Source organism: Macaca nemestrina, chromosome 7 (assembly GCF_043159975.1).
Source record: "Macaca nemestrina isolate mMacNem1 chromosome 7, mMacNem.hap1, whole genome shotgun sequence".
In the NCBI taxonomy this organism is placed as follows: Eukaryota; Metazoa; Chordata; class Mammalia; order Primates; family Cercopithecidae; genus Macaca; species Macaca nemestrina.
The window spans coordinates 128089038-128112504 of NC_092131.1; the positions used below are offsets into that span (position 1 = coordinate 128089038).

At 43.6% G+C, this 23467-nt stretch overlaps 1 protein-coding gene across 7 annotated transcripts in view; it reads left to right on the forward strand.

Annotated features, from left to right (window-relative positions):
* LOC105463780 (neuroplastin) overlaps positions 1 to 23467 on the forward strand; it is a 72775-nt gene that overhangs the window by 38312 nt on the left and 10996 nt on the right. For all 7 annotated transcript variants that reach the window (XR_011626378.1, XM_011711076.3, XM_011711077.3 and 4 more), the window contains 3 exons: positions 2560 to 2731; positions 7062 to 7156; positions 20508 to 20641. Coding sequence is in view for 6 of the 7 variants with exons in the window: in XM_011711076.3 (XP_011709378.1) it covers positions 2560 to 2731; positions 7062 to 7156; positions 20508 to 20641 (401 nt within the window). In the remaining variant the exon portion in view is untranslated. The remainder of the gene's footprint in view (positions 1 to 2559; positions 2732 to 7061; positions 7157 to 20507; positions 20642 to 23467) is intronic.

Sequence of the window (23467 nt, forward strand, 5' to 3'; positions counted from 1 at the left end):
TAAACACATTTGAGCTTCTCCTAAATGTTCATCTCTCTTGGACTTTGACTGGGCAGCGCTTGGCCACAAAAATAAAAGCCCCACCTTCATCCTGGTGCAGAATGCAGATGAGGCACCATGGCCAAAGAACTTGGTGTAGCACTGTTTTTCATATACAGCAATCACAAGAGGCAGGTTACCCTACCCCACAACCCTCCTATGGTGCAGAATCATATTTAAACCTATTTAAATTATCCACTTGCTCCCAGCTGACTCTCTCCTGGATCTTTAACACTTAAGGGAAAAAGTGCTTTCCTTTGCCTTCCAAGAATTCTTGACAGAAAGTCTACCAGGTTGCTTTCATCAACTTCTTAATCTCCCTGAGCTGCAGTGGTCATTTGCATCGCCACAGGTAAGAGTAGCATTTACTTTGGCCTCCTTGTATTTAAACATCTGGAAGCTCTTGGCCTCATTCTCAGAGTTTACCCTTTCTCAGTGCAATCTGAGAGGAATAGCCAGAAGGAGAGTCCCAAGTGGGACAGAAAATGAAATTGGATAATTAAAATTCAGTAAAAACCTAAAAGTGTGTTTGGGTTTTAATGTTGCCTTTATATTTTTTTAATTTCTCTTCTGTGGAGTACTGGTTCTATCTTTTTCTCTTTTGTTTTTGCTTGGTTTTGATTTTTCTTGGAATTGTGATGCTTTCTGCTGATGGTGTGTGTGCGCGCCTTCCATTGCAGGGTTTGCAGCCGTTTCTGCTCGACTTCTTAAGGCCCAGGGATTTGGCTTCTGTCCAGTGTGTCTTGGAAACCATGGGACACCACTGCGCTAACGTGTTTACATGCATCTGCTTCTGTCTTAGTGGCTGCTATGCCTCCATTATCTGTACATAGAGACCCTGTTTGATGTTACTGATAAGGACCAGTGCTGAATGGAAGATAACCGTTATCCTTTTGCCAGAGTTGGAAAATAGAACTAATTTGTTAATTGAGCAAACTTAAGGTTTTGCTTTATTACAAGTTTCTTCAAAGACATTAACTCTACAAATCAGAAATGTTACATCGTTAGGAGGTCCTTAAGACATTACATTTTCCAGGTATCCCACGACTTCCCCATGCTTTCCCCCTCCCTGAATAGCAAGCAACTTAGTTCCCATGGAGGGAGAGAGTTCTTTCCTCAAGTTAAGGCTCAGCACAATACTGTATAAAATGGTGAGGGGAGCTGCTGCAGAGCTGTAGACAGGAAGTGGCTAGACACAGGGAAATGGGAAGTCAGTCAAGGGTTTCTGAGAGAGAATTGGAAAACAAATAGCAAATACCTCTTATTGTGGTTGGGAAAAGATGGTTAGTGTAGACTTAACCTGGAGATGTTTGACCAAAAGTAGAGAAAACTAAGCCTGGGGAAATAATAAAGACAAAGCACATTAACAAAAGACAACAACCCTAGAAATGACTTTAATACAGTGATGGATTTCAAAGTGCTTTAAAGATGAAACTTCCAGGAATAATATAGAGTGATTTTAAGCATTTCTGTTCAATGTATTATAATATTTGACTCAAGTAGGTTATTTTTGTAGATACGCTAGTGATCCCTGGTTATCTAAGCACAGAATAGAACCAGAGGTGAAGTATGTCCTAGGACAAAAGGTGGCGGGGGTGGTCTTGGGGCTGGGGGGCAGGGATAGAGAATTCAGTCAGATATGTCTTCTAGGCCCAGCTTTGCCATTAGTGATACTTATGGCCTTGCACAAATCATTTCACTTTTCCAGCTCTTAAAATTTAAGAGTGGGATTCAATGAACTCTAAGGGCCCTTCTAAAATTCTAGGAGCCCATAATACCAACACAATATTGCACTCTAGTTATATTTTCTCAGAATGGAATGTGTTTTAAAGTGCAATTCTGGAAAACAAAAACAAAAAAACAAAAAACTTGTTTTGGGAATAAGTATGGCTGGAGAGGAAGAACTGATGATGCTTTTTCAAGAATTTTGCCTCCACAAAATTTGGAAAATGCAAGTGAATTCCAGTAGGAAGTATGCTTTTAGAATCCACAGTGTCTTTTTTCTGCATAAATAATGGCCATGGCTGGTTTGCCATAGGTTTAATATTTAAATGTGGGGAAAGTTATACTTGTATTATCTAATTATTACTGTTCCAAGGCCCAGTGACACAATAGGGAGTATATTATAATAGGTATATAAATGATATGGCCTTTGTCTTCAGAACGGAAGGTGGAGCCTGGTTTTCTAATTGAATCCGAATTGTTTGGTGGTTCTTTTAAAAAGGTGGTATTCAAAAGCGTAAGTGGATTGTTACCAGTACAAACACCCATAATACTCCCATTCTTTCACGTCTAGGCCAACTGGTCTTCAGGCTGTTGTCTGCGCTAGTGGTCATTTGCTTATAATCATTGTTTTTCCTTTCTTGACTTCCTCCAAAGTGGTAAAGTGAAATTCCTCATGTGGTCCTGTCTGCCCTCCCTCTTTTTCTAGTTTCCCCCTCCTACCCCGTCCAATTCTCAGGCCAGGGCTACAGAGGATGGAAGGCTATTGCCCCCTATCATTGTGCACTCTTATTACAGAGCCAAGGATTGTCACCAGTGAAGAGGTCATTATTCGAGACAGCCCTGTTCTCCCTGTCACCCTGCAGTGTAACCTCACCTCCAGCTCTCACACCCTTACATACAGCTACTGGACAAAGAATGGGGTGGAACTGAGTGCCACTCGTAAGAATGCCAGCAACATGGAGTACAGGTGAGAAGGGTGGGCAGCTCCTGGGAAGGTGGGAGGGAGTGTGGCTGAGCTTACTTGACATTCATAATCCATAGTTGTGCCATGCAGGAGGGACATGAGATATATTTGGCTCTCCCTTGGAGAGTCCAATCCAGTATATCTCAGGTAAGGCCCAGTAGTCTAGAAAAGATTCCCAAAGGATTCTAATGAGCAGCCAGATTTGAGAACCATAGATTATCACCTCACTATAATCATAGAGAAACTGAGGCCATGAAGTAGTGATTTGTTCAGGGTAACAATGCTAGTCAATAGGAGAGTCACACTTAGAATGTAGTCTCTTTGCCTAATCTAGTCAGATCGAAGTTAGGTTTGAAGAAACAGATTGAAGTCTGCTTTGTGACTGTAGAGCAAGACATCTCCCTAAGCCATCTTTCCACTGGGTAGATTTCCTGGTGAATTCCCTTTTAGGAGTGTGTAACATCACTGTAACCTGGTAAGGACCAGCGGATGCAGGGCTCTTGAATGATCTGGAGTGAGGATGGTAGCCTGGAAATACCCTTTGAAGAAAGAAAGATATTTGCTGGCTAGAGTTACCCAGCACCCAAATATTTGGTGCTTTTTGGAATATCTAGCACACATGGCACCCCACGTTTCAGAATAGTTTGTTCCTGGTTGAAAACTGTCTGGAAAAGAATCAGCTAATCCTGCTTAGAAGGTTAATACAGTGCAAAGAAAGAGAGCACTGAAGTGAGACCAGGAAAGCCCACGTACCCGTGATGGCAAAGGCATTCTGCAGGATATTGCAGCATTGAGACCTTTTCACACCCCTTATTTAGTTGATCCAAATGAATCTGTGGCTCCTCCTTTTTTCCCAAGCAAGGAAGGAGTGACTCTTGGCTGCTTTAAGGCCAAATACTGTATTTAGTAAGTTCTAGAACCAAGGCTAGGTTCCAGGTCTTCTGATTTTCTAGAAGTTTTTCTAGAATTGCTTTTATTTTATCTGCTATGCCATTCGCTTAGTGGCAAAGTAGTTAACCTATCTCCACTGTAGTTTCTTCTGATAAAAAAAAAATTAGAAATTTAGCCTCAGCGATTTTCCTCATAGTTTGGAAAGGATTAATCAAATAAAGTTGTTAGGTGGAATGAAAAGCATTTTTTTCTGGTTCTGTCCATTAGTTTTACAGACTTGATTTTTTGTTGTTATTTTATTGAGACAGGGTCTGGCTCTGCCTCCCAGCCTGGAGTGCAGTAGTGCGGTCTCAGCTCACTGCAACCTCTGCCTCCCGGGCTCAAGCCATCCTCCCCAGTAGCTGGGACCACAGGTGCACACCACCACACCCGGGTAATTTTTTTTTGTATTTTTTGTAGAGACTGGGGTTCACCGTGTTGCCCAGGCTGGTCTTGAACTCCTGAGTGCAAGCAGTCTTCCCACCTTCGCCTCCCAAAGTGCTGGATTTACAGGCGTGAGCCACTGCATCCAGCCTCAGACTTGTTTTTTATAATACATCCTTTAAGATAGCAGACATCCAATCATGTTTCTCTTGGGTCTTGTACTATTGCCTGCAAAGTGTTGAGCTTTAACTTCATGAAGTTTCAGCCTGACTTTATAAAATGCTTCTTCTCTCTTTTTTTCCCCCTCAACTTATTTGAAGCTCTCCAAGGGTGTTGTGTATCTCTAGAGTTTTTCAGGGATTCTACATTTTGTGGAGTAACAACTGATGAGTTCCTTGGGCTACTTAATAAGTCAGCCTGAAGAGCCGATTTCAGAACCCTGCTTCTGCCCAGCCTGTAGGGGATGTTATCCCTTTGCTTTAATTTCTTGCTAATAGCTAGTCCAAGAGAATGGTGTGGGGAGATTTTGAGCCTATAGGCATGGACTCAAGTGTGGGAGTTATCTTCCCAAGTATTTCTCAAAGAATTTAGAAGTCTAAGAACTTCAGTCTTAAGTTCAGGACTGAGTTTGAGGAAGGAGCAGCAGCTTTTTCTTCAGAGCTTAGACCCAGAGAACTTCAGTTTAAGCCCTGAAGAAAGAGCTGCTGCTCCTTCCTCAAACTCTGGAACACTTGTTTGATAAGAGCAGCTGACTTGTCTGTTTTCCAATTGGGAGCATACTGATAGAAGAGGCATGGTGTCACATTGAGAAGACACCTTGACTGCTTCTCCCAGAATATTGTGCTGCCATGTGGATATCTTGAGACAGTCCTGGGGATAGGCTATGTCTCTCCTTGTCCATAGTCTCTTAACCTGTGTTTCCTTTTTGGAATGAGCAATATAAGATGGATAAATGCATTAGGCCAGTGAGTGGTTGAGTTTAGGAGTTTTTCTTAGACATTAAATAGTGCAGTAGAGATTTGACCGTCACAAGTATCATATTTTAACCCCTAAGCAAAAGAGCCAGAGCTCAGCCCTATATAAACATTTATCCTCTGATCTGGAGGCTGCTGTTTTTCTTTTATCTGTAATTTCTCACCGACCTTTCTGCACATGTTTGGTGTATGTGCTTGTAGGCCAGAGTGTACTGAGTTGATGTGTAGTTGGCCCTCAGGGGCAAGAAAGCTTGTTTGGAATCACCCTGTGTGATTGAGATGAAGTGCTGTTCTGGCCATATATACTACTTTTTCTTTTTTTTCTTTTTTTTTGAAACAGGGTCTTACTCTGTCACCCAGACTGGAGTACAGTGGCATGATCATGGCTCACTGCAGCCTTGACCTCCCAAGTTCAAGCGATCCTCCTGCCTCTTAGCCTCCCGAGTAGCTAGGACTATACGTGCACCACCATGCCCAGCTAGTTTTTTAATTTCTTATAGAGACAGGGTTTCGCCATGTTTCCCAGGCTGATCTCAAACTCCTGGGCTCAAGCAGTCCACCCACCTCAGCCTCCCCAAGTGCTGGGATTACAGGTGTGAGCCCCCGCGCCCGACCCATACAGTCTTCTTACAGTCCTTCCTGTCACTCTGCTTAACTTGATCTGAATCTGTGCACAGATATTCACTCTGTGTTCACTCAGTAATTCATTCATTTATTCATTCCCCTGTCGTATTCCAGGCACCAGGCGAGGTGCTCTGTATGGGATAGTATGCCGAATAAACAGTGCCTATCCACATAGAACTTGGTCTCTTGGGAAGCCGGACATTAATCAAGTAATCACATAAATATATAATCACACACATGATAAGTACTGTGAAGAAGTACAGAGTAGTATGAGAGAGAATGTTGTGGAAAGGGATGACGTTTAGATTGGGGCTGGAATAAACTGACATGTAAGCCAAGACCTGATGGAAATGGAGTTAGGTAGACTAAGGGACGAGAAGAGCATTCTCTGTAAAGAAACATCTTGTGTGGAGGTTTTGAGGTGGGAACAAGCTTGGTGCTTGAAAACCTGAAGAGAGACCAGAAGAGCTAGACAGTGGCATGGGATGGAGCTAGGGATATAGACAGGGGCCAGATCATGTAGGGCCCTGGGGTTTATCATAAGACTTTTTGCTGCATGTCTATGGCTGATGCTCTGATGGCAGATTTTTTTCTTTTTCTTTATGCTTGGGTCCTGTTAGCGAGTAGACTTGTGGAAAGGCATGCTACTAAAGGACAAGGTAGGAAGAACAGAACTACCAAAACAAGGTCTTTGGAGAAGCTCAGAAAACTTGTGCTTTTTGTTTGTTTGTTTCTCTTCTTGTTTATCTAACTGGAACCACCAGGTGAACAAGAGGTTTTCAGTGATTTTTGTCATTTGCTTTTGTTTTTCTGAGATAGAGTCTTGCTCTGTCGCCCAGGCTGGAGTGCATTGGCGTGATCTTGGCTCACTGCAACCTCTGCTGCCCGGGTTCAAGTGATTCTCCTGCCTCAGCCTCCCAAGTAGCTGGGATTACAGGCGTGTGCCACCACGCCCGGCTAATTTTTTTATTCTTAGTAGAGACAGGGTTTCAGCATCTTGGCCAGGCTAATCTTGAACTCCTGATCACCCGTCTCAGCCTCCTAAAGTGCTGGGATTACAGGGGTGAGCCACCACACCCAGCTGTGATGGTTTTATACTGTATATCTGAATATAAACTATAGTACTTTGGACATCCTTCTATTTTGATTACTTTTGCATTTTGTTTCTCCCAATAGACCAGAGCATCCTAAGGTTAGGGACCATGTTGCCATTCCATCTTTGTATTCTTGGCACCCTGTAAAGAGCAAGACATTAATGTTTTAGGATGCATAGAGAGGGATTTTTGCTTTTAGTTAGAAGGAGGTGAGTTGCATTGAGGGTTTGGAGAGCAGGATCCCGGATTGCCCCTTTGATTCTCCTTCTGTTGTATATTTTGACCATTCCCAGTTTCCTCACTTGGTTTTTCTTCTCATCTCTGCAGGATCAATAAGCCGAGAGCTGAGGATTCAGGCGAATACCACTGCGTATATCACTTTGTCAGCGCTCCTAAAGCAAACGCCACCATTGAAGTGAAAGGTACAACCCAGCAGAGGCTGTGGTGTGAGCCTCTCACTCTCCTTCCAAGACAGTACCTTGGTCTGGAGTCCCAGTCTTCAAGCTCCTCCTCTTTCCATGTCAAGACATAATTTAATGTTATGGTTAGGCCACAGGCTCAGGAGCCTGGCTGCCTGGGTTTAAATTCCGACCCCATCATCTACTAGCTGTGTGGCCTTGGTGGTTTACTAACTTCTCTTTGCTTCCTTTTCCTCATTTTTAAAATGAGGATATCAGCAGTACTTACATCATGGGTTTGTTAGGAGGATTAAATAAGTTAATAGATTGAACTACATAAAATTGCTGTTTTTATATGTCAAAAATGTTTCAGTGTTGGCAGCTCCTATGGCCCAAGGCTTTGTAAAGCTCTTAGGTCAGTGCCTTACAAGTATGATTACATAGGTCTTCTGTGGGCCAGCAGGATTGAGGGGGAAGGTACAGTGGGTACAGTGTGCAGAGTGGACATCAGCTGTTTGTGGATAATTCATTAGAATTGTAATAGAAACCTTTGAAAGAGGAGGCAGTAGTAGAAAGTTCCAAGAAGGGCAAACAGAACTATAAAAGTTGGAGCTACCCAACATCATAAATTTCACCTTTCCTATGTTATTTCAAAGAAGCATCTGAGACCCAGAAAAGTGAAACTTCTAGCTCTCTGTCACACAGTGAGTTTGTGGCAGAGCTAGTCTAGAACACAGGTCTTGACTCCCAATCCAGTGTTTTTTCTACTCTCACAAAATGATCATGAGGAGGCAGGGCTACTATTTGAGGTCAGGTTTTCTATTTTCAGTCTTTCTCATTTTGCTTAGTAAGGACACCGACTTGTTCTTTAAATCCATAGAGTTATCCCTGGAAGCTAGAAGGACAAATTTAGGAGAAGGAAAGGGCCCATATAATAGGTATTCAGGTCTTCCTAAAATATTTGTAAGATTAAAATTGCAGATTCAAGAAAGGCTTAGACACATTGAAGGTTTCCATTATATGGTGTTATTAAATGAAAGTAATATCTTGGTGACACAGCCCTCACTTGTGAGTTGATGTAGGGATGGCCACTGCCTCCTCCATCTGCCAGTTTGATTCTGAATGCCTAAAGGAGTTACAGTCACAGTGGGCCAGAAAACTTGGCATTTCATTTTTTCAGTGGCTTTCCTTGGAGAAATCTTGGTTTCTACCCATTTTAGAAGAATGCCACATGTATTCAACATGAGGATGAAGGATGTGGGAAAACATTTTCTCTAAGCCAGTGAGGGCGTTCCCCAGCCTAGGTGAGCTGAATTGTGTAGGGAGACTTCTCTGTGAGACTTGAGGCCCTGCTGCATTCCTGGCTGAGCCTTTGGCACAAAGTCCAAGTGCAAAGGCAGGGTGGGTGAGGGAGGGAAAGATTGGGGTGTCTAGTTCATTGTGCTCCCCAAGCCTGAGATGATTAGTCCTAACTAACTGTAATTGTTAGTGACTTTGAGTTAATGATTTCTAAATAGCACTTTCAAGAGTGAAAACCGAAATGGTTTTTCCATCTGTTTGGCTGCTTAAGAAAGTGGGGTTTAGTGGCCCTAGAGGCATCTTTCTTCATATTCTCTTCAGCAGGTAGGAAGCAGCAGTTGCCAGGGTCAGAGAATAGGACGCTGTAGGCCAGGAGTATTATCAGAGCAAGTTACAACTTACGTGTTATATTCAAGGTGCTTACTGTGCACTGTTGCATTCTCACTGTACAAATAGCCCTATAAGGAAGGTGAGGCAGGTGGTGGTATCCTGGTTTTACAGAAGTAGACCTTGAGAGAATTCTGTTTTATAAATAACCTAAACCATATTCTGGACCACTTTGTATAGATATACTGTGTGTTTCTCTCTCAAGAAAATTTGTAAAGAATTCTAGTCTGTCTTCTCTCCCCAACACCTGGATAGAAAAGAGCTGAATGTTTAATGTCTTCTCTTCCAAGTTATGGATAGTTGAGTCTGGTAAAGACTTTGAACACTTCGCTTTTTCAGTATATGTTTTTAAAGGTTTGCCATAGGCCCAGGATCATATTCTGAGCTCACTTCCAATTGTGGTTGGGGTAGAAAAACTGCCTTGCATTTAGAGTAGTACATGTCTGTATGTTAGTTCCCAAAACATTTTAATAGAAACTCACATTTTATTCCCTTAGTGTCTCTGGGGTGGCGATAAGAGACAGTTATCTTTTTATAGCTGTAGCAATTTGAAAAATCTGCTGAGTAATAGAGAGTTAAGAGGTGGTTGTACTTGAGAACAAAGAGGTTCCGAGAACATCAGTGGCCTCTTGGCTGACAGGAGTCTCTGAGAATCTTCCTGTGTGGCTTTAACTGAATCAGCACATCAGGGCATATAATTCAGACCATGCATATATATTTCTTCAACGTCTATTCTGCTGTCAGCCATTTCTTTCCCATCTGCCTTTTCCTGTCTTTCAGAACATTTCCGAGGTGTTGTTTGGGCTCAGCACTGTGGGAAGTGATTTAGCCTAGCCAGGGACTGGGCATTATCTGTCAGATTACCAAACCTTGAGTTATCTGTGGTCTACAAAAGAAAAGAAGGCTGCAGGAACCAGAGAGAGGGATGGTGGCCTGGGAACAGAGCCAAGATGATCATGTTTTTTAACCAAAGCCTGTAGATCACCGTCAAGAAAATTTGGAGGATAGGAGTTATCTACATGTAGTGGGGGAGGCCTTGTATCTGAAGCAGATTTTTAAATTCTCTTCCTTTTTTTTTTTTTTAAAGGACACAATGTGACATAGTATAAACAGGAAGATACTGTCGAGGGTTACGTTTCTCAGGTATTCGGCAGGTGATCTGCACAGATGTGGAGAAGGAAGATGGACCTGGGCTGGTTAGGAGAGGGAAGACAGCAGTGATGAGGCCTTGTGGAGCCCAAAGCCCTGCCTTCCTGGGGGTCCACTCAGCTAACACTGAGGAGGCATCTTTATCCTCAGCTTGTGACTCTTCAGAGGCTGTGATACCAGAGAGTGCACACCTTACAGAGAATTCATGAATGAATAGATGTTGAAATTTTCTATCCCTATAATTTTTCAACCTTTTGCCCCTTACTCCTTCCCTCTTCTCCTTCCTTCCTTTTCTAAAATTAAAAATAAAAAAAATGCTCACAAAAAAGCAAATTGAAAATCCCAATATCATTTACAAAGTAAAAAGAAAAAACTTGCTCTCATGACTCCCAAGCACTATCCTTATCCCTTAACCATTTTGATTAGTACAGGAAAGAAGGAGTTTGAATTTTATTGCTGTTTTTGGAAAAGGATTTTGTTGGTCACCCAATCCTCTGCAACAAATATGTCACTGTCTCTTGTGAGAAGCACATCTCAGCCCAGAAGGGGCTTGAGCCTGTTGTCTTACTAGGTTCATCTCACCCTCCTCATTGGACATTTCAAATGAGTTTCAGTCTTTTGGTTGCTGTGAGAGCCAGGATTGATCTTGTTTTTCTCCTCCCTACTCCTTAGCTTTCTCTATATTTGACTATTAAGAATAAAGGTTAGGATTTCTATAAGTGGCCTTGCCCTGCCTTCCTATTTCCTACTTTGTCATGGTGCGTTACAAGTGACATATTAATCCAGACTGGCCAAGGCAAGTGTGGTGGGGATGAAGATCATTGTGAAGAACAGTGATACACAGACCACATTCGCACGGCACTTTCAGCATGCACAGCATCTCCACCGTCCTTTCTTCACTGACAGTCAAGAAAGGTAGCTAGTGAGGATGCGTGGAGGATGTGACATCCTTTAGGTCAGAACTGATGTCAAAGCAACCTGCTTCTGTCTCAGAATTGCCATGACTTGAGAAGTCTTTGAAGGCATAATAATACGAAGCTGCTAGGGCATTTTGAACATTAACTTCAGCCCAAAAACCATACCTGGACTTTGTTTTCCTCTCTTCAGGGTGCCACCCTGACTTTCCTTAATAAGAATAAGAATAGCTAACATTATTACATGCTTACTGTGGGTCAGGCACTGTGCTAGGTGCATTATTTGTTCCTTTTCTCTCCTTTAGTCTCCACAACTCTATGGGATAAGTGTGATTATTATCTCCGCTTCCCAGGTGAGAAAATTGAGGCTTGAGGGAATAACTGGCCCAGTGTCACAGAGTTTACTGGTGGAGCCAGCGTTCTCACTCAGGCACCCTAGCATTAGATCCTATGCTCCTAAGCACCAAGCCATGGTGCTCTGTTGAGCATGTAACATTTAAAAGGCCTTGACTAAGAGTTAAGAGAAATGTGTTCTAATTGTGGTCCTGCCATTAAACACAGTGTGACTCTGACCAGTCACTTCCCTTCTCTGGGTCTCAAGCTTCCTGAAGTGCATGATGAAGTAGAATGAGATAGCTCATCTTCAAGGTTCCTTTGTTCTGTGTGGCTCTGATGGTCTGGGTTCCCTTATGTGGACAGAGAGGAGAGGTTGTGTATTAGTGTTTCCTAGAGGGACAGAACTTACAGGAGAGATATATATATGGGGGTTTATTAAGTATTAACTTACATGGTCACAAGGTCCCACAGTAGGCTGCCTGCAAGCCTGAAGAGCAAGGAAAGCCAGTCCGAATCTCAAAACTGAAGAACTTGGAGTCCGATGTTTCAGGGCAGGAAGCATCCAGCACAGGAGAAAGATGTAGGCTGGGAGAGGTTGGTTATTGAAGGAAGTGATTTCCAAGCCCATTTTCCTAGTGTTATTGGAAAATTTCAATGTCAGTTTCTCAGCTTGGAAAAGTCACCTGAATGACTCCCACACCTCTACCCACTCATCTCCCTGTCTTGTGGTGGGGGTATCTGACCTCCAGTACTGGTGCCAGGAAAGGTGATAGAACAGTGGTCTTCAATTTCATTCATATGAACTGTGGCTTGGGCATCAGATTAAGGCACATCAGGTGATTATGGTGTACAGCCAGGGTTAAGGATCACTGTCTTTGAGGAAACTTCTACACCTCTTGCTCAGTGGTTTTACCTGCAGAAGGAGGCACCTGTCCTAGACTGCTGTAGTGTTCACAACCAATGATGAATCTGCTGTGGGTGGAGAGTGCTTGTTGAGCCAAAAGCCTGCATCCTTCTTGCTTCCGTCTTGACCAGTCTCATATTCCTTCTTGGGCATAGCTCTTGGCAAGCAGTAAATCTTCACTCTCCCACTGCCTTAAGCCAAGTGTTCATTTTGTCCACCACAAAGATAGGTGTTTTTGGGATTTGATAAGGTTGTATGAAGGAAGCAAATAGACTGTGAATGCAGAATCTCTGTGTTTACTTGGAAACAGCCTACTCATTGACAACACCTTTAAGGATAGATTTTCTTTTCTTTGAAAATGAATTGCTAGGTTATGAACATGCTTTAAAAAGTGAGCACCAAGGCCGGGCGCAGTGGCTCACGCCTGTAATCCCAGCACTTTGGGAGGCTGAGACCGGCAGATCAAAAGGTCAGGAGTTCAGGACCAGACCATCCTGACCAAGATGGTGAAACCCCGTCTCTACTATAAAATACAAAAATTAGCCAGGCGTGGTGGCGGGCGCCTGTAGTTCCAGCTACTCGGGAGGCTGAGGCAGAAGAACTGCCTGAACCCAGGAGGCAGAGGTTGCCGTGAGCCAAGATCGTGCCACTGCACTCCAGCCTGGGCGACAGAGCGAAACTCCGTCTCAAAAACAAAACAAAACAAAACAAAAAGTGAGCACCAAATAAGCAGTGTCTGTAAAGAGGTCTTATTTGTTGATCGCTTTCTTAAGTCTGTTCTGTTAACTTTATTTAATATCATCTGAAACATCCTTCTGTGGCCTGAGTTGACAGTTTCTTTTTTTTTTTTTTTTTGAGACAGAGTCTCGCTATGTCGCCCAGGGTGGAGTGCAGTGGCCGGATCTCAGCTCACTGCAAGCTCCGCCTCCTGGGTTTTTACGCCATTCTCCTGCCTCAGCCTCCCGAGTAGCCGGGACTACAGGCGCCCACCACCTCGCCCGGCTAGTTTTTTGTATTTTGTAGTAGAGACGGGGTTTCACCGTGTTAGCCAGGATGGTCTCGAACTCCTGACCTCGTGATCCGCCCGTCTCAGCCTCCCAAAGTGCTGGGATTACAGGCTTGAGCCACCGCGCCCGGCCGAGTTGACAGTTTCTACAGCATCTAGCCTGGCCTAGAAGCTGACCCTTTGCCCTTAGTGCCCCAGGTTAGGTCGCAGAGGGTACGAAGGAACATGTATTTGTCCTCAGCCAGAGTCCCAGACTGCCCAGATAATGAAATTGGGTCAGGTGCTGTTGGGTAACTGAGACTATTTTGGGACCCCTGTGTTGCTATTTATTAGGATACTGGAGGGATATCCATTAACCAGTGTGACTAGAATATGTAATGAACAAGTCCAGAGAATGAATGAATTCCTGAGTGGATCAGAGACCTCTTTTAAGGGTCTTTTTGTTAACTTTGTTGCTCCTACCCTTTGCTCTTGCCACTTAGTCTGTGCCCCACTAAGAGGGTAAAGGGAAGCTCAGAGTATTGTCTCTGTCTCCTTCAGGATATGAAGGTTTAGTTAGACGCTCAGACCTGCTTTTAGACCAACAAAACCTGGTTAAGCAGTCCCTTATTAAATGCCAAGCCCATAGAAGGTGAGGCACTAAAATAGGCCATTAATCAGATAATTTATCAGTATCTGACCTGATTAAACCTTATTTTTAGAGCTATAAAAAAAAGTCCTGTTTGTATCAGCAAATGGGGAGAGCACATAGTAATCAGTATCTTTGATTTCTTAGAACTAATGACAGAGTCCAAGCCTTAGCCTTTCCTTTCCCTGACTGATGTTTAAATGCTTGACCCTGAATTCCAACCATGTTCTAGATTAGTACAGAGATGTAATTTAATCCTCACAAGACCTCTGAAACAGTGAGTATTACTCTCATTTTATAATACTAAAACTCAGAGTATTTGACGTGATCTGCCCTGGGTTACTCAGTTGGTGAGTAATAAAGTTGAGATCGAGTCCAGATTTCCATGTGTTCAGGTCTGAAGCTCTGCTCTTTACGCTGTACTAATACAGAATAAAATCTGACAGGTATATCAGTTTTGCTTTGGGTCTAAGGTGTTTTAGCACATCTACAAGTAAAGATAACTTTTGGGCTGTTTGCTCTGCAGTTACCAGTAATGCATATGTGTGTGTGTATCTACACACATGAATATATATACATAAATATATATATATATTTTTAAATTTTACTTTAAGTTCTGAGATACATGTGCAGAACGTGCAGGTTTGTTACATAGGTATACATGTGCCATGGTGGTTTGCTGCATCCATCAACCCATCATCTAGATTTTAAGCCCTGCATGCATTAGGTATTTGTCCTAATGGTCTCCCTCCTCGCATGTTGTATATTTTTATTTTTGTAGACTCTGTTCTAGTTTATCTCCCCTCAGTATGTTAAAGTACAAAAAGCATGGTCTCTGGATTCAGACAACCCTGAACTTGGATTTTAGCTTTACCATTTAAACATTAAGTTACTTTTCCAAACTTGAGTTTTCCCATTTTAAAAAGTGGGGTAATGTCTGCTTCATCAATTGGTATATTTGTATCTATTCTTATAAATATGTGTAATAAATTACCCCAAAACTTAGTGGCATAAAATGATAAGCACTTAATCATCTCACAGTTTCTGTGAGTCAGTAATTAGGGAGCAGCTTAGTGGGGTGTTCTCGCTTGGGGCCTTTCCTGAGATTTCGGTCAAGCTGTTGGCTGAAGCTGCAGTCATCTGAAAGCTTGACCAGAGCTTGGAGGATCCACTCCATGTGTACAGCTCACTCACATGGCTCTGTAGTGCCCTCAGTTCCTCAGTGTGCTGGCCTCTCCGTTGGTTGGTTGAGTGTCCCCCAGTATGGCAGCCACCCTTTCCCAGAGTGTCGAATAAAGAGGGGAAGTAGTGTTCTCCTCCCACACACCAAGGCAGGAGTGAAGACTGTTTGAGCCCCTTTCCCAGTCTGGGCCTTTAAGTCTGGGTCCTTTCAGAATAGTGACTTTTCAGAGGCAGTGCAGCTGCCAACTCAACTTTTAGCATTCTAGATGGTTCTAATGTACAGTCTTGGAAATGAGTCCCCAAAGCAAAAGCTGATAGTACTGAATTCATAGTACTATTGCCAATAACTGACTCAAAGTGGGTGTCCTCTTTGGGTCAAAGGAGAGTGAAAATGGGAAAATGTACCACATATAAGCTGATATCTGAAATTTATATCTCTAACATAGAACATTTCCCTGAGCTCCAGACTTGCTATTTTACTGCCTACTTCATATTTTTGCGTGGATGTTAAATAAGTATCTTTTTTTTTTTTTTTTTTGAGACAGAGTCTTACTCTGTCACCCAGGCTGGAATGCAAGGGCATGATCTTGGCTCACTGCAACCTCCACATCCCGCGTTCAAGCGATTCTCTCGCCTCAGCCTCCCAAGTAGCTGGGATTACAAGCACCCGCCACCATGCCCAGCTAATTTTTGTATTTTTGTAGAGACGGGGTTTCACCATGTTGGCCAGGCTGGTCTCGAACTCCTGACCTTAGGTGATCCACCCACCTCGGCCTCCCAAAGTGCTGGGATTACAGACGTGAGCCACCGCACCTAGCCGTATGTTAAATAAGTATCTTAAACTTACCATGTTCTTCTAGACCTTGACCTTCTGGTTTTTACCACCACTATTTCTGTCTTTTAACAAAACAAACTAAGATTAAGCAAACAAAAACCACTCATTCTTTTGCAAAATCTTCCTCATCTTAGTAACTGTCAACTACATTCTCGTAGTTACTCAGGTGGAAACTTGGTGTCTCCTTGACTCCTTTTCTTCTCACAATCCACATCTAATCCATTAGCAAATAGGTTAACTCAACCTCCAAAATATACCTGGAATCTCACCATTTCTTGTTATTTCCACTATGACTGCCCCCGTGGAAACCAGCCTCTCCCTTGCCTGGGTGACTTTAATAGCCACCTGCTGGGTCTTGCTTCCACTGCTGTCTCTACCGTTCTTGTTCACATAGTAGCCACGGGGAGCCTGTTAAAACACACCCATCATGTTATACCTGCACATAGTATTCACCAGTGGCTTCCCGACTAACTTACTGTAACTGCCAAAGTCATGATGGTGGCCTACAAAGTCCTGCATAATCTGGGTCCCCAGTCTCTCTGATTTCTTTTATCTCCTGCACTCTTCTCCTTGCTTACTATGTTCCAATCAAATCCTCTTTGCTGTTCCTTGTACATAACAAGCACAGTCCTACCTCAAGACCTTTGCATTTCCCTCGACCTAGAGTGTTCTTCCTACAGATATGTGTGACCTACTCCCTTCTTTTCTTTTTTGCTGGGAGACCAGAGTTTTATTACTATTTAAATCAGTCTCCCCTAGCTTTCAGGGAGCAGAGTTTCTAAGGAAACTTGGTGGGTAGGGGGAAGCCAGTGAGCCAGGAGTGCTGATTGGTTAGAGATGAAATCGTAGGGAGTCAGGAGCTGTCTTCTTGTGCTCAGTCAGTTCCTGGGTGGGGGTCACAAGATCAGATGAGCCAGTTTATTGATCTGGGTGGGGCCAGCTGATCCATCAAGTGCAGGGTCTGCAAAATATCTCAAGCACTCATCTTAGGAGCAGTTCAGGGAGGGTCAGAATCTTGTAGCCTCCAGCTGCATGACTCCTAAACCATAATTTCTAATCTTGTGGCTAATGTTAGTCCTACAAAGACAATCTAGTCCCCAGGCAAGAAGGGAGTCTATTTTGGGAAAGGGATGTTACTATCTTTGTTTAAACTATAAGTTTCTCGCAAAGTTAGTTCAGCCTGCGCCCAGGAACAAACAAGCACAGCTTGGAGATTAGAAGTAAGATGGAGTCAGTTAAGTTAGATCTCTTTCACTGTCTCAGTCATAATTTTGCAAAGATGGTTTCAGTCCCTCCCTTGGGGTTTTAAAACACCTTAATCTTAAGGTGTAGGCTCTGAAGATGGGAAAAGGCCTTCGATCACTCTGGCTTCTTCCTGCTGATAGGGGACGTAGTGGGAATGGGAGTGAACCCCAAACTGAGAAGAGCAGAACCACTTTGTAACTGTCTAGGTGTACTCATGCAGGCCTGGCTGGGATTCCAGGGCTTGTGTGGGAAAAACATTACTACTCTCATCTATAGTTTTACTGCAGTGTTTAAGTGAACAGCCTACTATAAGGTAAATAATGAGTCCTAGGATGAGGAGCACAGTTACCAATTTTAAAAGCAAAGATTTGAAAGCATTAGTCTGGGGACTTCTTTTTTTTTTTTTTTTTTTTTTTTTTGAGACGGAGTCTTGCTGTGTCACCCAGGCTGGAGTGCAATGGCCAGATCTCGGCTCACTGCAAGCTCCGCCTCCCGGGTTCACGCCATTCTCCTGCCTCAGCCTCCCGAGTAGCTGGGACTACAGGCACCCGCCACCTCGCCCGGCTAGTTTTTTTTTTGTATTTTTTATTAGAGACGGGGTTTCACCGTGTTAGCCAGGATGGTCTCGATCTCCTGACCTCGTGATCCGCCCGTCTCTGCCTCCCAAAGTGCTGGGATTACAGGCTTGAGCCACTGCGCCCGGCCTAGTCTGGGGACTTCTAACCCACAAAGAATTTAGAATTTCATCTAAACTGCAGGAAAAAACCTCTAGAACAGCTAACAACAGTATACTGTAGTTTTTCTTTTGAAGCATAATTTTTCTCTCTCTAGTCCCCATTTTTATTAAAAACAAATCATGATAGAACTAATTTGTTTAAAAAATAAACTTTAGTCTTACTGTACTTGGCCTGATTATTTGCATAAAGTGCAGCAAGAATAATTGTTTTTCACTTAGGGTTTTAAATTGGCTTTGTCAGAACTCTGTTCCATGAAGAATCTCAGATAAGACTTTCAAAAAGTCGAGTCCAGCCATGGGTTTGTACCCTCAATTATTTATGAGTTGGGCAAATTCCTCTCCTCTTGAGGTCCCAAGATAACTTGGAGTTCCTGGCTTGTCAGAAAGTGACATTCTTAGCCAGGCGTGGTGGCTCATGCCTGTAAACCCAGAACTTTGGGAGGCTGAGGTGGGTGGATCACCTGAGGTCAGGAATTCGAGACCAGCCTGGCCAACATGGTGAAACCCCATCTCTACTAAAAATACAAAAATTAGCCAGGTATGGTGGCAGATGCCTATAATCCCAGCTACTTGGGAGGCCAAGGCAGAAGAATCACTTGAACCCGGGAGGTGAAGGTTGCAGTCAACCAAGATCACACCACTGTACTCCAGCCTGGACAACACAGCGAGACTCCATTTCAAAAAAAAAAAGGTGACATTCTTTATTTACCACAGGTCAGGAACCTTGTATATACTCCCTTATTTTCTTCACGACCATGCTAAAGTTGACTTCATCACAAAAGCCTTACCCAACCAGTCTGACGTATCTGGCGTGTAGTGTAGTGGGTGCTCAGCAGGTGTTTGCCAGATGAATGAAGCATGGCTGGCTGGAGCAGCACATGGTAACCCTTCTGCTTCTGTCCCCATCTGGACATGCTGGGCCCTATGTGGCTATGGAGCCTGCTCCTTGGAGTGCTTAGAATTTATTGACTGAAGTAGCCATTTGATAATGGCTATAGCAGCAAAGCCCAGAATAACAAAAGAACCAACAAAACTGGAATTGGGACCAAGGCATATCGATTCTCTTTCCTATCTTGGATAACAGAGTGACATCTAGCCTGCTTTGAGTTTTACTGCTGTCAGATTACTGTAACCCAGCCAGGCGTGGTGGCTCACGCCTGTAATCCCAACACTTTGGGAGGCTGAGGCGGGCAGATCATCTGAGGTTAGGAGTTCGAGACCAGCCTGACCAACATGGTGAAACCCCATCTCTCCTAAAAAAATTAGCCGGGCGTGGTGGCTCACGCCTGTAATCCCAACACTTTGGGAGGCCGAGGTGGGCAGATCACCTGAGGTCAGGAGTTCGAGACCAGCCGGACCAACATGATGAAACCCCGTCTCTCTTAAAAATACAAAATTAGCCAGGCATGGTGGCGCATGCCTGTAATCCCAGCTGCTCAGGAGGCTGAGGTGGAAGAATCACTTGAAACCGGGAGGCAGAGGTTGCTGTGAGCTGAGATCGTACCATTGCACTTCTTCCTGGGCGACAAGAGCGAAACTCTGTCTCCAAAAAAAAAAAAATTACTGTAACTGGTGAAGCATTGACGGGTAATACAGTTAAGATAAAGCTAAATCCAGAGAATTAGCTTTTATCTCAGGCTTCTTTGATCCTTGAAACTTACTTAATTTTTAGACTACAGTTGCTGTTTATTTCTTCCTAAGTGATCCCTATAAATAGGGAAGAGCAACAGCCTCTAGTATGTCTTGAAAGTCCTTCTATATTGGGTTCAGTCTAAGAATTGTTGCAAATCAGGTGTCCAAGGCAGAGTCTTAAGTTGTTAATAAAAGGTCTTGGGGCCAGGTGCAGATGCAAACACCTGTAATCCCAGCACTGTGGGAGGCCAAGTTGAGAGGATCACTGAGGTCAGGAGTGCAGGACCAGCCTGGGCAATGCAGTAAGGACCTCGTCTGTACAAGAAATTTAAAAATGAACCAGGTGTGGTGGCATGTGCCTGTAGTTCTAGCTACTCGGGAGCTGAAGATCACTTAAGCCCAGGAGCTTGAGGCTACAGTGAGCAGTGATCATGCCACTATGCTCCAGCCTGGATGATAGAATAAGACCCCATCTCAGTCAATCATTCAATAAAAAAAAAAAAAATCTCTTGGGAGACTGGTTGAATTTCCTGTTCATTCCTTTCTTCTTCCTTGCGAAGACCAGTTTCTGGATTCCCTCTTTCCTGGGAGAGCCTTGGTCATTGTTATTCATTGAGTAGCTTCTCCAAGCATTCATTGTTTTTACATACCTTGTAATAGGACTTGATTGTAGTTGTTTTATCTCAGAATCTCATTTCCTTAAGGGAATGTGTGATATTTGACAGGATGCGTAATTGTTGTTCATGCAGGTGTTTTAAGAAAAAACTTGGGCTAATAGAAGAGTTAATAGCATTTGTTTGCATTTTTCTTTAAAGGTGGGCTTAATCGAGGGCAGTTGGGCCTGCAACCTTTTCCAGTAGGTTGGAGAATCACCTACATTAGTAGAGCCTCACGTATTAGTAACCCTGGTATCTGCCTGGGCATCTGTAGTGGGTGGGAGTAGAGGATGGGATTGGTCCCTTTACCCTATTCTGACCTGAAGTGCTCTTCATCAAAGCTGAGTATGGCAGTAAGCATAAAGACTGATTACATTACAAGCAGGGCTCTGAGCCAGAAGGTGGGGCCTTTGTATCCTGTTTGGAGTAGGCTTCCATGGTAACTGCGTCTAACGCTTTCTCACAGCCGCTCCTGACATCACTGGCCATAAACGGAGTGAGAACAAGAATGAAGGGCAGGATGCCACGATGTATTGCAAGTCAGTTGGCTACCCCCACCCAGACTGGATATGGCGCAAGAAGGAGAACGGGATGCCCATGGTGAGTAGGAGGCAGGCCCGGGGTCTCTGGTTGCTGGAGTTTTCCCTGCAGAGGTCCAGACATGTGGATCAGTTACTTTACTAGTTGTATCCTCAGATGTGTGCATGGCGAGGGTCACCCTTTCTAGAGTCATGAACGGTTTACAGCATGGATCAGGAGGTCAATGATAGTCTCTTCTGGCACAAAAATCCCTGTACATGATTTGTTAAAGCTGTCCATCTGGTAAGAGATTAGATTGCTCGCTGTATTAGTCCATTCTCACATTGCTATAAATAACTTCCAGAGACTGGGTAATTTATAAAGAAAAAAGGTTTAATTGGCTCACAATTCCACTGGCTTTACAGGAAGCATTGCCGGGGAGGCCTCAGGAAACACAGGAAAGATGATCTTTCCTATCTTAGACAACAGAGTGACATCTGGCCTGCTTTCAGTTTTATTGCTTTCAGATTACTGTAACTAAAGGTGAGGCATTGACAGATAATATAGTTAAGATAAAAGAAAGCTAAATCCAAAGAATTAGCCTCCCCCTCAGGCTTCTTTGATCCTTGAAACTTTACCTATTTTTTAGACTACAGTTGCTGTTTATTTCTTCCTAAATGATCCCTATAAGTAGAGAAACTTAGAATCATGGTGGAAGGTGGAGGGGAAGCAAGCAGGTCCTGCGTGACTGGAAAGGAGGAAGAGAGCGAAGGAGGGAGGTGCTATACACTTTTAAACAACCAGGTGTCATAGGGTCTCGTGAGAATTTACTGTCACAGGAACTTGAGCAAGGGGGCTATCCGCCCCCATGAACCTGTCACCTCCCACAAGGCCCCTCCTCCAACACTGGGGATTATAATTCAACATGAAATTTGGGTGGAGACAAAATCCAATCCATATCACTTGCCTTCAGGATAGGACACTGAAAGAACTGAGCCTAATTCTCATCTATTTATCCTGAAGAAAATACTGTTCTTGAAGTGGTCTTAGAATACCTGCCTTGTTTTTTGGGAAACAGAGTACTGAGGGCAATTACTAGTACATTCCTGCAACACAGAACATACCGATAAGGAATCGGGGCAACCTGAGGAGGTCCAAGGGCAGCCTTGGCAGCCTTAGACGTTGGGAACCTGATGGTATTTGCCCCAGAAAAGATCAAAGAGAACATCTTTTTCGATCAGTGGGATGATTCATGATGGTGGTTGGAGAGTCAGAGCTTTAGACCCTCAACTTTCTCATTATGATTGTTGACCCGTTACCTTTTCTCTCAGAGAAGGTGTCAGCATTCCTCCTATCCTGGGGATCCTTTTTGATTATGTCTTCAGAATCCAAAAGGACCCTAAAGATCATTAATCCAGCTTCTTTGGAAGGGTTCCATAATAGCCAAGATAAATTAGAGGCAAAACCAAGAATTCTATCTAGTTTTTTTTAAAATTTCAAGTCCATTATTCTTCCCACTTCATGACATCTCGATAATAAAATGTTGAGTTGTAATAATGACTCCAACATCAGCGATGATTTCAGAGACCTGTTAATAAGGGGGAGCAGGGTGAGGACTGGAGAGGTGAAGATGCTGAGTTGAGTCTTTTTTACAAGACACTGAACTTTCTAAGGCACTGGTGAGGAAATGTCCACTTCTCTCTGCTGGTCACTGGGAAGGAGTGCCCTTGAGCTTTTGCCAAAGCAGGTTGGAATTAACTCAGTATGTGTTTTAATCTGAAAGATAAAGCTTGAGGCATCACAGACTAGCTGTTTTAAAAGCTACGAGTTCCCCATTTCAGATGTAGCTGCACTCAAATGCTGACAAGATTGTATGCTGTACCTAGAATCATTTCCAGGATAATATTCCCCTTTTTCTCTCCTATTTCTGATTGTGCTTTAGTTGTTGCAGGGTAAAGACACATGAGTCTGTTTTTTCCCTGCCGGGATCTCATGAGCTGAGTGCAGTGAGCCATCCTGCTGAGTCCCAGCCTCTGCCTGTGCACTCTTGCACCTCTGCCTTCGCACCCATGTGAATCCCTGCCTGCACTGTGCCTCCCTATTTGATCAGCTGTCCTCCTCCACAGTCTACTGCAAATGTTAGCTCATCTGTGAAGCTTTCCCTGCCTCTTTCCGACAGTGGCCGCTCACTGTGCCCTACAGCACTCTATACACACTCTGCTGGGGCTTCTTAACACATTCCTGTAATCAGTCATCCCTCTTTGGATGTCTGGTTCCCTTTTGAGGCCAAGCTCCTTATTCATTTTTATTTTTAGGTTTGTCTTCTCCCTATCTCACCTTCTCCCTCCCACCTACCCTTAGTAGGATGTAAAGCATGCAACATATTTTAGTAAATATTTATTCTATTTTATTTGTTTGTTTTGTTTTGTGTTAAGACAGGGTCTTGATCTGTCTACCAGGCTGGAGTGCAGCAACCTCCTAGGCTCAAGTAATCCTCCTGCCTCAGCCTTCTGTGTAGCTGGGACCACAGGTGTACACTACTATGCTCAGCTAATTTTGTTTTTGATTTTTTGTAGAGATGGGGTCTCAGTTTGTTGCCGAGGCCAGTCTTGAACTCCTGGGCTCAAGCGATCCTCCCACCTTAGCTTCCTAAAGTACTGAGGTTATAGGCATGAGCCTCTATGCCCAGTCATAAACATTTGTTGATTGATTGGATAACCTTTCCTCTTAACCCTGTAGTCCTTAAATGAAAGTTATGAATTTCCCCCAGTCTGACTAGGAGTGAGTTCTTAGCATTGTTTGTGGAGGAAGTTTAAGAAAACTTCCTCAGAACTCACCAAGCATGAAGTCAGTGTGCTGACTCTGAGGTCATCAGAGAGGTCTGAGGTCCCCAGGCATGCCTGACTG